Genomic DNA, 14900 nt, shown 5'->3' on the forward strand with positions numbered 1-14900 from the left:
ATTATTCTGTAACGGGTGAAAATGACATGAAATTTAAGTATCTAAGAAATAAAAATTGTGTTGGAACACAACCAGGCTCATTCGTTTAGTATTGTCTGTGGCCGCTTTCCTGCTATACCAGCAGAATTGAGTATGTAGTTGTGACCATAAGTCCCAAAACATTTACTATCTGGCCCTTTACACAGTTTGCTGACCCCTGATCTAGAAAATGGGTAGAATAGCCTCCAGGAAAACAGAACGAAGAAAAAGACATGCCGATTAAACTCGTTTATTGTTTGAAAGGGATGATGGAGAGGAACCCAAAGCAGGGGTATCCATTTTTTTGCTGGGTGGATGCTAAAAGCCAAATAGTGACGACGTATCAATGGGCTGGACCCTGGGAGGCGTGGCTCCGCCCCTCCCCCGCCCCCTTACAAAGCGATTAGTTTCGGAGACTACAAACCGGTGCATCATGGGAGTAGCCTTGGCCGTGCGCGTCGCATTGCGTGGGGCGTGAAACAGGGAGCGACGCTGAACTACAACGCAGTGCATCACGGGAGTCCTGCTGGAGACTTTGTGAGCGGCAACAGGATTCGATGAGAGGACGGCGGTGGTTGGACCCGCGGCGGGGACGCCTAGACCCGGGCAAGGAGGCGGGCTCAGGCGGGGTCGGCCCCGCCCCGTCCTCTCCGAGTCTCGGGGGGCCTGGGCGTGCCCTCCTGCAGAATCCGGCGAGTGGTCGAAGTCCCTGGGATGTTGATCGCCCATCCTCTCCCGCCAGCGCGCTCATGCCTGGCTGCGAGCTGCCGGTGGGCAGGTGCCCGGACATGTGCCCAGCCGCCGAGCGCGCCCGGCGCGAAAAGGAGCGCCGCCTGCACCGTTTCGAGGTGGCGCCGGGGTGCCGCGGGGACGTGCCCCGCGCCGATCCGCAGCGCGCTGTGAAGGAGTACAGCCGGCCTGCCGCGGGCAAGGCCCGGCCCCCACCGAGCCAGCTGCGTCCGCCGTCCGTGTTGCTGGCCACCGTGCGCTACCTGGCGAGCGAGGTAGCCGAACGCGAGGACGCATCCCGCGCGGAGGTGGCCAGTTTTGTGGCGGACCGGTTGCGCGCCGTGCGTCTGGACCTGGCCCTGCAGCGCGCGGGCGACTCCGAGACTGCGGTGGTGCTGGAGGCGGCGCTGGCTGTGCTGCTGGCGGTGGTGGCGAGGCTCGGGCCGGACGCAGCGCACGAGCCAGCGGACCCGGTGCTGTTGCAGGCCCAGGTGCAGGAGGGCTTCGGTTCGCTGCGGCGCTGCTACGCGCGGGGCGCCGGGCCACACCCCCGCCAGGCCGCCTTCCAGGGCCTCTTTCTGCTCTATAACCTGGGTAAGTCGGAGTCCCAGCAGCAGGGCAGAACGCGGGGGTTGGGGGACCCTCGAAGTGGACAGTGGAGGCCGGGGAAGGAAAGAGAAGCTTTAAAATTTCACCAGTAGCCCTCTCCCCGTCCTGGCCTCCTAAATGTGTGTGGAGACGATGCACGGATCCATCGAGCCTGCTGGCCTGTCCTTATCTCCGGGTCTCAGTTTTCTCCTAATCGAAGTGGAGGGGACGAGGTTAGAATGGAAAAGTTGTTCCAGATAGTGATTTTCACACTTTTTAAAAATTTTCAGTTCAGTCAGGTTTGCAAAGCATCAAAGAAGACGTATGTCCAAAATATATCTGAGACAGAAGTTTCAAGACTTTAGGTCCTTTCTATGGATGGATGGTGCAGTCTAATAAGTTCTATTCTATTTAAATATAACAAAATGCTGTTGACTTCACAACCCCCTAATGGTTCAGAAGCTTCACTTTACAAAAGTGGCCGAAGGTTCCAGTGCCCGTGATTCTTTTGGAAGGGAAGCAGAGGCAGAATCGTCTCGAAGAAACTACCTATGGCCTTACCAGGCGGACAGGGAAAGGTGTGGCCGAGCCGGCGCCTTGATCTGTGGAGCAGCTAGGGCAGTGGAGAAAATACTGGGTTCCAAGTCAGGGAACTTGGATTTTGTTGGGTCGAGTTCTACATATGAACTGTAGCACAATCTCAGGCAAGCCGTTAAATTATCCGGCCTGTTTCCTTCATCCGTAAACATTGCCTCACTATTACAAAGTTCCAGGTTTGCAGGGGCCCTGAGAACCTTGGAGCGTCATTCAAATATGGTTCAGGAAATGGGGAGGGAAGGTGGGCGTGGCCAGGGAGGGAGGTAGGCGGGACAGACGTCCGGAGATGGGCCAGGTGCGGGGCTGGAGGGAGTGGGAGGGGAGATGAGTTGGGGGAGGCTTGAGGGATGGAATGGAAGGACCCATCCAGTTCTCATCCCGGCTTCCCGCCCTCACAGGTTCAGTGGAGGCCCTTCATGAGATTTTGCAGCTGCCCACTGCCTTGCGTTCCTGCCCGGCGCTGCGCACAGCCCTGGCTGTGGATGCGGCCTTCCGTGAAGGCAATGCCGCCCGCCTCTTCCGCCTGCTCCGGACCCTGCCATACCTGCAGAGTTGCGCAGTACAGTGCCATGTGGGCCATGCCCGCCGCAGGGCCCTGGCCCGCCTCTCTCGTGCCCTGAGCACCCCCAAGGGCCAGACCTTACCCCTGGACTTCATGGTGCATTTATTAGCCCTGGATGGGCCCGAGGAGGCACGGGACCTGTGCCAGGCCCACGGACTGCCCTTGGACGGACAGGAGAGAGTCGTGTTCCTGAGGGGTCTCTACACTGAGGAGGGGCTGCCACCCGCCGGGACCTGCGAAGTGTTGGTGGGAAGCAAACTTACAGGGCGCACCCTGGAGGAGGTGGTCATGGCAGAGGAGGAAGATGAAGGTGAGGACAGATGGAAGTCCCGGGCATGAGCAGGGGCGGGGCAGGCTCCCAGAGCCCAGGACTGGGATTGAGCGCTCCGCTTTCTTTTTTCATGATTCCCACACAATAAAAGGACCTTGTTTTGTAGGAACAATAGCTAGGCTTGATTTATTTGGAGGACGGCAGGGGCTAGTTGAGACACGCTAGAGGTATGGGGGGAAAGAACCCAGAGTATACAAGCCCCTATCCTCCCTGGGCCTCAGTTTGCCCAATGGTCCCTGAGGGGTGGCCTCGGTGGTCTCTTAGTTGGTATCTAAGGTTAGCATTAAGCATCCCATCCTCACCCACCCACTACCAAGAGCTGTTGGCTTTGCCATTCCCACCATCCCCGCCTCCTGTTCTCCACCCTCTGCCAGCCAAGAGACAGGATAAGGGAGCTTTTCATCTAGTGCTTGTCACTCCTTTCAGGCGTCCACAACTGGTGGGACCCCGAGCAGTTGTCTCGGAAGCCTGAGAGGATCCTGTGGTCGTGCCTTCTCCTGAAAGATTGAGACGCACCCAAGGAGAACAAGTGGGAGAAGGTTAGGTAAAGGGTGGTGGTGGAGGGCTGGAGTCAGAGGTCATCCACAGGCCTCAAGGTGGCTGCTGCACCCTCCAGTGCTGCCACCACAATACTGAGCTGCCTCTGCACCTCGGCCCAGGCTGCAGATCCGAGGCCTGTGTTCATGGCTCTGGAGCAGGCGTTGGCCAGGCCCGGGAACGTCACTACAGAGCTGGTGCGGGGTGCCCAGAGCACGTGGCTAACAGAGAAACGGGAGGATCAGGGTCATTTAGGGGCCAGGAACGAGGGAAGCTTCAGCCTGCTACGAGCTCAGCTCCTGTATGCAGCTAGGCACTGAGGCACCTCCACACTGCCTCTGACAGCCGGTGCCTCTGACAGCCGGTGCCCCTGCAGCAGTGGTGGTAGCAGAAGATGTAGGTTCTAGTCCCAGGGTGACCTGGGTTGATTTCCCCTCTCCTAAAGGCCACTGAAATGCTGATATTCTCCTCCCTTAGGTGGGTCCCCATTACCCAACCTCACCCCATAGCACCTCCCAAGAGCTTTGGGACAGGATCACCTGTAGTAGCGTTCCTCTGGGAAGGCTCGAGGGTTCAGGAAGGTTCGTTCCAAGAGCATCAGCTGGTCATTGAGCATCCGGACCTGCAGGGGGCTGGAGTGGCAGGATCTGCTGGTCACTCTGAAACCAGCAGCCCAGCTGCCACCCTGCATCTTGCCCTGAATGCCACCCTCCCAGGCACCTGCTCACTGCCCTTGCTCACTTGGGGGTGGCCTTCTGCAGTGCTGATATGTTTTGGTCCAAGGCTATGGCTGCCTCCTCAAACTTCTCCACTGCAGTCACCAGAGGCCCTACAGGGTACAGCCAGTATCTTAGGCCTGTGGGTGCAGGGCTTCCCATGCCTCAACATCAGGGTGGGTCCGTACCCAGGCTGATGCTGTGCTGCTCCAGCAGGGCCCCGAGGTCCTGCTGGGCAGACTTCAGGAAGCTACGGAGGGTCTCACTGTAGTCACTGACATTGAGAGGCAGGAAGAGACTGTCACTGAGCCGGAGAAGCACGCTCCCCGCTGTCTGGGCTACAGCCCGATGACTGCTGAAGCCTGCAGAGAGAGTGACAAGGCCAGGGCTCAGTCTTCAGCCCATCCTCCTCCAGCCTCAGGAAACCCCTTGCCCCTCTCCTCACCTGGGTCCACAAACTTGTCCACATAACCAAAGGTGTCGAAGGCTGTGTGGTAGGTGGGGTAGATCCGGGCTGAGGTCTTGCTCTGGGGGAACAAGGCCCAGAAGTGACAGGCTTGGGATGCGAAGTGGAAGGAAGTGTACCTATAGCGAGCTACAATGTAGGGACATTATCTCAAACCACTGCCACCGCCATGTGGTAGGTTCTAACTTTACAGAGAAGGAAACAGGCTCAAATGGGTAAGTGACCTGCCTGACATCACATAGCTAATAAGCCACAGAGCTGGGTCAGCGGCCACTTTTCCATGTCACATGAAGGAGAAGAGCCTGGGGCTTTGGAGTCAGACTAGAAGATTTAAATCCCAACTGTATCATCCAGGAGATTTGTGGCCATGAAGGGGGGAGAGGGCATTTTGGAGCACCGAAGGAAGACAGGCAGGGCGCGCCGCATCCCTTATTTCTCTCATGCCAAAGCTTTGAATCATCCTTGTTTTATATTGTTATTTAAACTATCTTGAGATCAATACTGTTTTTCACATTTAAAAATCTCTGAAATTGGGATGCTTCTTAAAGTCAATATCATCCTACAACTAATTGGCAGTGTTTTCCCTTCCGGAACAGTGCTCATCATAATGGTGCATCTGACAATCAGTGGTATATTAAACTTGATGAAATGACATAGATGCGCATAGACAGATTCTCAGAGAGGTTAAGAAATTTGGCGGAGGTAGCTCAGCCAGTGAGTGAAGGTGTCCAATTCAGGCTGCACTAGAGCATCCTTCAGTAGAGGAGTGGGCTGGCTGGTGGAGCAAGGTACCCACCTGGAGGACGGAGGGGTGTCCACTTACCTTGTCATAGGTGTAGGCGATGTCCATGGAGGAGATGCCCAGGAAGTGAATGAAGGGTGCATAGTCGCTGCCAGCACCCAGAGAGCCCAGCCTGTGGGAAGGAAGACGATGGGTCTAGAGGCTACTGGGCCCTCTGACTTGCCCACCCCAGTCCCAGCCCCGGCCCCTGGCTCACCTGGGGACCAGGCCGTACACGGGACTGCTATAGTTAGAATACCGGATCCAGTTGTCATAGATGCTGAGTCTGCTGGGGCCTGGCGCGGGGATCTGCAGGGAGGGGAACCTAGTCTCGGGGCTGGCCCCTCCTCAGACCCAACAGCAAGCGGGTGCACCACCCAACCCACTCCCCTCCACCTGTTTAGCTGCAGAGAAGACGACGCTCTGGACTGGGGGCGTCCCCTGCACCCTCAGGGAGGCGTTGGCTGTGGGAGGATCAGAGAAAGACTCTATCCGGGCCCCAGCCCTTTCATTTCTCTCATTCCCAGTCAGACCAGTTGCCCCCCCATACCAAACACTGAGATGTCCACGTTGATGTAGGCCACGGTGCGCTCCTGCAACTTGCTGAAGAACTCCTTTGGCGGGAGGGGCGATGTCAGCCTGGCGCTGCCCCGCCCTGGGGATCCCCTCTCTCCCCTGCATGCTCACTCACCTCTGTGAATTCTGTGGAGCCAATGAGCCCAAACTCCTCTGCCCCCCAGCTCGCAAACACTATCGATCTGCGGGGGCGCCAGGTGCCTGGGAAGGGGGGGTAAAAGGTTAGTAGGCAAGTTCCCTGGATCCTGGGGTGGCTTAGAGAAAAGGTCGGGGGAATAGAGAGGAGGGGAGGGTTGAAAGGGGCGGGGCGGTCCAGGACAGGAAGTAGGTCCTGGCACCTCTCCAGCCAAGCCTTCCGGGAGGGTCCGTTTTCCTTTCCCCAGCCTCCCTCCTCTGCCGTGACACCCCACCCCCACCCCAGCATTGCCCCCAACACCAACCTCCCTGGGTCAGGTGGTCCCTTTGCCAGAATGCCCTGCATCCCTCTGCTCTATAGGTATGCTTTAAGAAGACCTGACCCCCACCCCCAACTCTCTCCTTCATACATCCTAGGCAAAACTCACCCACAACCTTCTCTTAGTGAGGTGACAATACATTAATGCTTGCCTTAGGACTTTATCCATATTGAGCCGATCCTCACAACAATGCCTTGAGGGAGAGACTACTATTGTCACCATTCCACAGTTGAGAAAACTGAGCCACAGAGAAGTTAAAAGGATGACACAGTTGATATGCAGCAGAACTAGGGTTCGGACCTGGCTGCAGAGTCCGGGCGCGTTAGCAGCGCCCCACACTGCCTCTCACAGCCTCCTGCAGCCTCACTTCCATCTCCAGTCTCTGTGCCTCGGTCCCCAGCCACCTCCCGGAAGCGTGGCGGGCCAGCTCGCTCGCCCCCTGACCTCGTCCGGACTCCCGTGCGCCCTCCACAGTGCCACGTGCTCCTGGGTGTGCTCCCATCTCTGGCTGCAACTCAGTCCCCTGTGACCATTCCTCATCTTTTTGTGGTAAATGCAAACTTTTTAAAGTATAAAATGATTACATGTTTGTAATTACAAAATCCCATGCTTTTTCCTGCCGAAAATGAATAACCTGAACCAAATGGAGGGACGTGCAGCAGGATAACTTCGGGATCATGAAAGACGAAGAACAGCTAAGGAACTATTACAGAATGCACCTGCCACTGCTCCACGTGCGGCGGGTGAGCCGGTTGGCTCTCGGGCCGGAAAATCCTTTTGCTCTAAAGGTCGTCACAGGAACACTTGACAAAATTGTTAATTTCCTGATTCTGATAGAGTACTGTGGTTATGAAAGAAAATGTCCCAATTTTTAGGAATATTACGGCGATGTGTTTATGGAGAAAGGTGCAGCATTTCTGCAACTTTCAAACCGTCCTTTAAAAATGTAAATAGAGAGCCAACAAGGTAACATTAATATTAATGTTAATGTTAACAGTAACATTGTAAGAGGTTTCTTTGTACTGTTTGTGCACCTCTTTTGTAACTCAGAAATTATTTCAAAATAAAACACTTAACCACAATAATAGACATTCCTGCGCCACCGCAGGGGGTAACGTCAAAATCCCAGCCTCTCTCCTCAAGATTCTTCTCCCCACAACCCCTCCTTATCAGTTAATCACTGACCACACTTGCGGTTTCACATACCATTTAAGCCACCAACTCCCCAGCTTATCTTTTCTGACCCAGAGTTCAGCGACTGCCCGGCTTGCCCTCTCCCCCGGAATGTCACCTGGGCACTTCAATATCAATATGTGAATGGGCACGTGATGTATAAAGATGTAATTTGTGATACCGATAATATAAAGGGGAAGGATAGAGCTTTACAGTAGAGTTTTTATATGTGATTGAAGTTAAGTTGGTATCAACTCAGATTAGACAGTTATAACTTTAGGGTGTTGATGATGGAAGATGAAAAAGGTCTAGAGCTGGTTAGTGGTGATGGTTGCACGACATTGTGAAGGTACCGATGCCACTGCACAGTACACTTAAAAATGGATAGAAGGGAACGAACAAAATCAAACAAAAACAAATTCATAGATACAGAGAACAGATCAGTGGTTACCAGAGGGGAAGGGGGTCGGGGAGTGGGAAACAGGATGAAGGGGGTCAATTCTATGATGATGAACAGGAAGTAGGCTTTTGGGGGTGATAACTTTGTAGTATACAAGACGTCGAAATGAAATGTCGTACACCTGAAACTCACATGTAAATATTTTTAAAACCTTCCAACATTGAGAATCAAGGGTTTCCCAACCTGCCAGTGCTTGGGAGGTAGCTACTCACTCACATAAAAGTATTATCATTAGTGCTTAAATTTATAAAGCAAGATATTGGGGGGAAATGATTTGATGGGCAATTTTTATGGTACGTATATTTTACCAAAATAAAAAAAGAGCTAAAAAAATTATCTTTATGTAAAAAATTATATTCCCATGCTTCTCCCCAGATCTGCCCTCTAATCCTGTTCATCTTCTCCCTCACCTGTGTTACCAACAGACCCCATGTCTTGACACCGTCTCCTTCCCCCTACCCCTGCTCTGGTCCAAGCCTCCATCTCCCCTGCCCCCCCCCCCCCCCCCCCCCGAGGATGACAAGGCCTCTGATTGGCCCCTGCCCCTCTAACCCTTCGCCACTGCAGCAGAGGAAGCTGTTTAAAATTTAGACTCTGTCCTGTCACTCTCTTGATTAAAATCCCTCGCCAGCCTCCCACTACCCTTGGATCACACTCCATACTAGCCCTGTGGCTCTTACACCTGGTCCGGCCCCTCCTTGTCACATGCTGTACCCTCCACCTGGATCCTCCTCACCCCTGAACTGCCCTTCGATTTGCACCTGGAAAGCCCCTTAGATATGTTTCTTTACAGCACATATCGGGGCTGTCGGCGGTCGTCACATGCAGCTACTCCAGGGTGCTCACTGTGGGATCTCAGCGCTTAGTACTGTCCTGGCACATAGCCAGGCACCAAGATGTATTCGTTGTGTTGATAACTGTCTCTCATCCTCGCCTCAACTGAGCGAAGCTCCTGGAGGGCACAGCCTGGGCACTGCCTTCTCACAGCAGCATGGGGGCCGCATTCTGAGGGCCGGGGCGGGCTCTCGGAAGCTATTGTACGAATTAATTAGCGGTCCAGGGCCGGCGTCCACGCATGTCTGCCTGCGGAGCCCTGAGGCTTGGCACAAGTGGGACAGGACGCGCAGGAGGAAGGAGCGGGCTTGGAGGAGACCTCCGAGAGTCCAGAGAGTCCCTGGACCGCGGCTGGATTAGGGGAGGCCTCACCCTTCTTCAGCAGGGTCCCCAGGACGCGGGAGACCTCCAGGAGGACAGCAGTGCCACTGCTGGGGTCCACGGCGCCGTGCACCCAGCTGTCCCGGTGGTTTCCGTACAGCACATAGCGGTCTGGAGGGAGTAGAGCGGGAAGCTAGAGAAGAGGGCGGGGTCCGCCAGGCCTGGCGCGGGCGGGGCTCAGCGCGGCGGGTCCGCGGCGCAGGGAGAAGGGAGGGGGCGCGCACCAGGCTCCACCGCCCCGCGGATGATCCCCAGGACGTTGGAGGAGTTCCGTAGTTCCAGGGTGTTGTGGACGCTCAAGTTCACTTGGCTGAGGGAGGAAACGGAGCGGCAAGAGTGTTGACCTTGCCCACTCCCCCACCCCTCCACCCCCTAACCCCCGACCCAGTGCAAGAGAAACTGAGGCCCAAAGAGGAATCGACATGCCAAGGTCCTTGCCCAGAAGTTCCAAGAGAGGCAGCAAGGCTAGACCCCAGCTCTTCCAATTCCAGTTCTTTTCATTCACTCATTCACTCATTCACTCATTCACTCACTCACTCACTCACTCACTCACTCACTCACTCACTCAAGTACTTAGCAAATACTTAGAGCGCATGCCCCGCGCTAGGCTCCGGGCGATGACAGACACCGACCAAGCCCTCCTGGGGCCTCCCTCTCCTGAGCAAGACAGACCGCGAGGAAGTGAGCAACTTCAGGCGGTGAAGGGGCCTGGGACAACACTAACAGGTTGACATGTGAGGGGAGACCTGGTGGCAGGTAGGGAGGTTAGTACAGACCGGGAATGGCAGGTTCATGGGGGCGGGGGGGGGGGTGTTTTCTGCAGAGAGAACAGCACGTGCCGAGGCCTTGACTGGAAATTGAGCTTGGTGTATTCGAGAGAGAGAGGACAACTGGAAAGTGGGGGTGTGAGATTAGGTGGGGAGACAGATATTTTGGAGTCAGGGGAGGGGTTGGGAGGGAGAAGAAAGGGCAAGGTCAGGCCCTGAAGTGGGCAGAGCTGGGGAAGCATAACAAGGGAAGAGGAGAGGAGAGTTGGGGGAGGAGGGCGCCCCATCTCACCTGCTTGCGAAGGCACCACCTGGCTGGAAGCCGGGCCCCAACTTATAATCACAGCCCAATGATCCTTGCCAGGCAGCCGGGGCTGAGGGTCCTTGGAGGTTACTGGAGAGGAGGGGGAGACCCTTCAGAGCAAATATGGGAGGCCACTGGAGAGTGGGCAGGAGACCCCAGGGCATAAGCTCACCAGAGAAGGACTTTGGCATCCTCAAAGCCGATGGGCTGAGTGGGAATTGGGGGAAATCCGGAGGCAGTAGCAGGGTCCAGGCGGAAGGAGGAAGGGTTGGCTGGAAGGTAGGGAGTCAGGGGGTCCCCAAAATACTCATAGTAGGATCCTCTCTCTACCCCCGAGGGAGGCAGGCGCCAAGAGTGTGGGAAGGTCTCATTGGGCAAGCTGTGCCCATCATTGATGTCTGCGGGATCCGTGTACACCAGCACCCCAGCCACCTGGTACTTGGCAGCGTTCACGGCCTGCAGGAGAAGAAGGAGGAGGGGGAGGAGGCTATTTTTAGGGGAGGGGTGAGAAAGGGGCACACCCTATTTTGCTTATACTTTCCCTCGCTGTGGCAGAGAGTTGAATAAAGGTTACCAGGGGCTGGAGAGGGGGAAAGAATTAGCATTTAATAGGAACAGAGTTTCATTTGAAATGACAAAAGAGGCCTGGAAATGGATGATGGCGATGGTTGCCCACTTTGTGAATATTCTTAATACACTGCAGTGTACACTTAAAGATGGTTCGAATGATAAATTACTATTATTTATGCCTGCAGCACCTGGTGGGCTCCCATCCAGGTACTAACCAGGCCCGACCCTGCTTAGCTTCCGAGATCAGGCGGAATCAGGCACATTCAGGGTGGCATGGCCATCGACCAAAGTGGTACATTTTGTTCCAAATATTTACCACAATAAAAACAAAACCGTACTATAAAAAAAGAAAAGAAAAGAAAGAAAGCAGGACGGGACAGAGTTTAGATAGCAGTCGAGGGTGATCTCCAGGAAGTATTAAGGTGAAAAACACACATTTCAGAGCAGCGGGCCTGGTATGCTGCTTCTATGTAAAAGGAGAAAGAGGAGGAGAAAAGGATACACATATTTATGCTCTTCGTCCAAAAGAAACCCTGGATGGATATTCCATAAACAAACAAAACAGAAAAAACAGTGACCTCTCTGGAGGATGGCATTACAGGGGAACTTTTTCACTTTACATAGTTTTTTTTTTTTAACTGGAAATTCTATAATTTGTATAATTCCACCGTGCCTGTTCTCCTTTCTCTTTTTTTATCCTGTTTTCTTTCTTCCTTTTTCTTTTTCTTTTTTCTTTCAGCTCTTATCATAAACACTTTATGAACTGTGATAAAACGCACGTATCGTAAAATTTACGATCTCGACCGTTTTAAAGTGAATGTACGGTTCGGTGGCATTAAATGCAGTCACATTATTGTCTAGCATCCCCAACACCCATCTCCGTAACTCCTTTCATCTTGCAAATCTGAAGCTCTATACCCACTAAACACTAACTCTCTCTCACTCTGTAGCTTTTTTTATGAAAAAAAGCATTTTAAAACCACAGACATGTTATACTGCATCAAAATTTTTCATCGAAAACAAGCAGGTTACGGGGAGGGCAACAGGAGAAGTTGAATAATCAGAAAACCTATTTCACAGGAGGACTTAGACTCTCAGAATATCAAAGCTGAAAATTTTGCCCAACTCGTTTATTTCCTAAGGCGCAGAGGGGAGGGGAGGCATCCAAGGTCACACGGCACTTCAGTGGTACAGCGCAAATGCAGCTCGGCCCCCCCATCAACACTGCTCCTTCCCCGTCCCCTCCTGCCTCCTGCCCGCAGCTGGGCCCGTCTCCCCACCCAGCCCCCTGCTTTGGGGGCTGCTGCTTACCTTGGCCCCGCGTCCTACACCCCCATACCGAGTCAGGGCGATGGTGCCGTTGAGTTGGATGCCCTGAGTCTGTAGCTCCTTAAAGTCTTCCTCCGTACCCCAGTTGGCGTAGACGAGGAGGCCCTAGGCCCAAGAGCACGTGATCCTTACAGCCAGGCTCAGGAAAGGCAGAGTGGGGAAGGAGAGGAAAGGCCAGATAGAGGGTTTAGATTCTGTTCCCTCCACCCCCACCAAGAGCTCGTAAGCTCCCCAAGGACAGAGTCACACCTGGTTTCCCCCGTGTCCAGGTACTCTGTATCAGGCCTGGCCTTGAGCAGAGGCCATTAGCGTTTGTTGAGTGACTAGACGATGGGCAAAAGGAGTAGCAATAGAAGTGAGTAAATTCTGGGGGTGAGGGGCTGAACCCCAGTCAAGGCACTTTTTTTCGACTGCCCCGGGTCAGGATGGGAGCAGCTAGAGTGGGAGCCAGGGGGAACTGGGCCATGGCAGTGCAGAGGGGTGTTCCAGGCCCACCTGTGGGGTTCCGGAAGGGGCATAGGCAGCATAGGGTGGCACCACATCGGGCCCTGCCTGCTCCCCAGTCAGGTTCTCTTCACTCTGGCGACAGGAGAAGAGGATGTCCCCAGTGGGAGCCACTGTGGAGGGGGTGGGCAGAGTCAGGGCTGGGCCCCACAGTTCCCTCACCCCACGGGCCTCTCTAAGCCAGAGCAGGGCCTCACCAATGGCCACGCGGTTAGGCTGCTCCTGGCTGGGGAAGGACAGCAGCACTTCGTACGTGGAGGTCCCAGCAGAGTCCAGGCCTGACTCTGGGTCCCGCCAGCGCTGCAGCAGCAGCTGCACTAGCGCCTCATCTCGGGGGCTGGAGGCCAGGTGTGGCTCCCTGGAGAGTTCTCTGCAGTGCGGGCAGAGGCAGGGGCAGGCCCAGCGTCATGGAGGGCCTCTGGGAAACAGAGGGGGCGCAAAGACGGGCCTCTCACCTAAGATTCTCCCGGATCCTACTGGCATCCAGCTGTCCCACAACGGTCTCGAGGATCTCCAGGTCCAGGTCCTGGGAGGCTGAGACACTGGGGGCTAGCGGGTCAGCCCCTTTGGGGATGACAAAGTGTCCCAGGATGATCCCCAGCCCCAAGAGGGCCGCGACCCCCACAACCACCCCAAGCACCTTCAGGCACTTCATCCTGTGGAGTCTTGGTCGGCTGGGGTGTGTTTCCTTATAAATGGGTGTCAGATCTAGATAACCATTACCCTATGGGTGGCCCTGCCCTTTGGCCCCCTGGTATCAGGGGGAGTAAGGGAGTGTCCTTCAGGGAAGGCCAGGAGCTGTTTACATCACCTCAATTTCTATATCATTCACCCAGAGGAGACCTCCAGGGGTACTGAGTCCACACAGGGACACTGAGGTCCAGGGAGCGACCAAGTTACATCCAGGGTGTCCCAATAAAACAGAAGCCAAGCCAGGTCTGAAACTCGGAGGCCCTGTGTCCAGAGCAGGGCTGTGCCTACTGCCTGCCACCCCTGCCTCTGTCTCCTTACCACCATTGCACATGCAATAATGGCTGCTCGAGCAGGTTTTGAGTTCAAATCCCATCCTTCCTAGGCATAAGCTGTGTAACCTTAGATAATTCACTTAGCTTTTCTGAGCTTGTTTTCTTAGCGGTAAAATGGGGAAAATAGAACGCGTTTCACAAAACTGTGGTGCTGTTTTCATTAAACAAGACCACATCTACAGAAATATCTAGCCCAGTGTCTGGCACATAGTGGGAGCTCAGTACATCTTAGCCAGTTCTGAGGACCCAGAAGAATTCTCTGTATCTAGCCTGCTGGGGTCCCAGCTTACGGGAGGAAGCAGAACTCTAGAAAGGAAGGCCGTTGTAGAGATCAGAAGGAAAGCCCACACTTCCTTGGCAAGGTCACTTTCTCTTCCATCCCCTGACCCTGTCTGGAATCTAGTTACCTGTCCATCCATCCACCTACCTATTTGTCCAACACCCGCCCTAATATTCACCCATTCACTATTTATCCGTCCATGTATTCATTTTTCTACCCATTTGTGCACCAACCCATTTATCTACCCACTCTCCTATCTACCCATCCGCTCCCCGTCCCAATCCATCCATTTACTCACTCTGTCGCATACCTGCAAGCATCACTCATTCCTTAAGCTCTATGCTAGACCTATGCCAGGCCCTAGGGAAGCAAATCCAGACAGGAGCGGGTGAAGTGGGGCCATAAAACTGCCGTCTCATGGTGTCGTGTCTGTTCCTCAGCTTATCAGCTGACCTTGGCGTTCCACTGCCTGCCTGGTGGTGACCGTCCCGTGTCCTCATAAAGAAAGTGCCCAGGAACTCAAATCCAGCAGGGAGACAGACAGGCTTTGCACTCAACCATGTGGTAAGTGCCCCTACGGAGGGAGCATTGGCGTGTTCCCAGTGGGGAGGATGAGGGATTCTGTCTAGGAGAGACCATTGGAGGGGACCTTCCAAGGAGGAGAAGACCATCTGTGCAGATGCCCCAGCACGTGCAAATGCTGGGCGGGAGGGGGGAGGAGACGCCAAGTATTCAGCACCAGTACTGAGCCTCTTCCAGACCTCACAGGGAGCCAGGCAGAGCTGGGAAGGTCCCTGAGGCTCAAGCTGTGATTCCTCCCACCCTTATGTCTATCCTGCCTTGGCGCCCAGCCAGGCCGAAGCTTGCTGATTAATCCCAAGATCCCTGAAGAGCTGAGGGAGCCAGTCTTGGTGGAC

General features: G+C 54.6%; 2 protein-coding genes across 6 annotated transcripts; one reads left to right on the forward strand and one right to left on the reverse strand.

Annotated features, from left to right (window-relative positions):
• The first annotated feature begins 463 nt into the window (after window positions 1-463).
• On the forward strand, window positions 464-2934 carry SAC3D1 (SAC3 domain containing 1). The gene is made up of 2 exons (XM_016119427.2): window positions 464-1341; window positions 2331-2934. The coding sequence occupies exons 1-2, from the start codon at window positions 576-578 to the stop codon at window positions 2831-2833; spliced, it is 1269 nt and encodes a 422-aa protein (XP_015974913.2). The 5' UTR covers window positions 464-575; the 3' UTR covers window positions 2834-2934.
• Window positions 2935-3028: 94 nt separating this feature from the next.
• Window positions 3029-13472, reverse strand: NAALADL1 (N-acetylated alpha-linked acidic dipeptidase like 1). 5 transcript variants are annotated; one of them, XM_016119424.2, is made up of 18 exons: window positions 13134-13460; window positions 12876-12904; window positions 12670-12791; window positions 12157-12279; window positions 10448-10731; window positions 10264-10365; window positions 9429-9514; window positions 9196-9315; window positions 6017-6102; window positions 5876-5939; window positions 5722-5789; window positions 5543-5634; window positions 5368-5458; window positions 4524-4605; window positions 4267-4440; window positions 4104-4191; window positions 3902-3994; window positions 3029-3583 (listed from the first exon to the last, which is right to left on the reverse strand). In XM_016119424.2, exons 1-18 carry the CDS (start codon window positions 13331-13333, stop codon window positions 3397-3399), a joined length of 2091 nt encoding a protein of 696 aa, XP_015974910.2. In that variant the 5' UTR covers window positions 13334-13460; the 3' UTR covers window positions 3029-3396. The 5 variants fall into 5 exon arrangements, with proteins under 5 accessions (XP_015974910.2, XP_015974909.2, XP_015974912.2 ...); XM_016119423.2 differs by having other exon boundaries at window positions 12876-13048; window positions 13134-13459; XM_016119426.2 differs by lacking the exon at window positions 12876-12904 and having other exon boundaries at window positions 13134-13288.
• Between the last annotated feature and the right edge of the window lie 1428 nt (window positions 13473-14900).

The sequence above is a fragment of the Rousettus aegyptiacus genome, unplaced genomic scaffold, assembly GCF_014176215.1.
Source record: "Rousettus aegyptiacus isolate mRouAeg1 unplaced genomic scaffold, mRouAeg1.p scaffold_m13_p_5, whole genome shotgun sequence".
Taxonomy (NCBI): Eukaryota; Metazoa; Chordata; class Mammalia; order Chiroptera; family Pteropodidae; genus Rousettus; species Rousettus aegyptiacus.

What these genes read in the sequence shown, in the direction of transcription:
- SAC3D1 (XM_016119427.2), top strand. Translation starts at nt 576, where the DNA reads ATGAGAGGACGGCGGTGGTTGGACCCGCGGCGGGGACGCCTAGACCCG. An exon ending in CTTTCTGCTCTATAACCTGG is followed by an intron (nt 1,342 to 2,330) that starts GTAAGTCGGAGT and finishes CCGCCCTCACAG; the next exon opens with GTTCAGTGGAGGCCCTTCAT.
- NAALADL1 (XM_016119423.2), bottom strand. Translation starts at nt 13,333, where the DNA reads ATGAAGTGCCTGAAGGTGCTTGGGGTGGTTGTGGGGGTCGCGGCCCTC. An exon ending in GTGTAGGACGCGGGGCCAAG is followed by an intron (nt 10,732 to 12,156) that starts GTAAGCAGCAGC and finishes CTTCTCCTGCAG; the next exon opens with GCCGTGAACGCTGCCAAGTA. An exon ending in GGTGGTGCCTTCGCAAGCAG is followed by an intron (nt 9,515 to 10,263) that starts GTGAGATGGGGC and finishes TTCCTCCCTCAG; the next exon opens with CCAAGTGAACTTGAGCGTCC.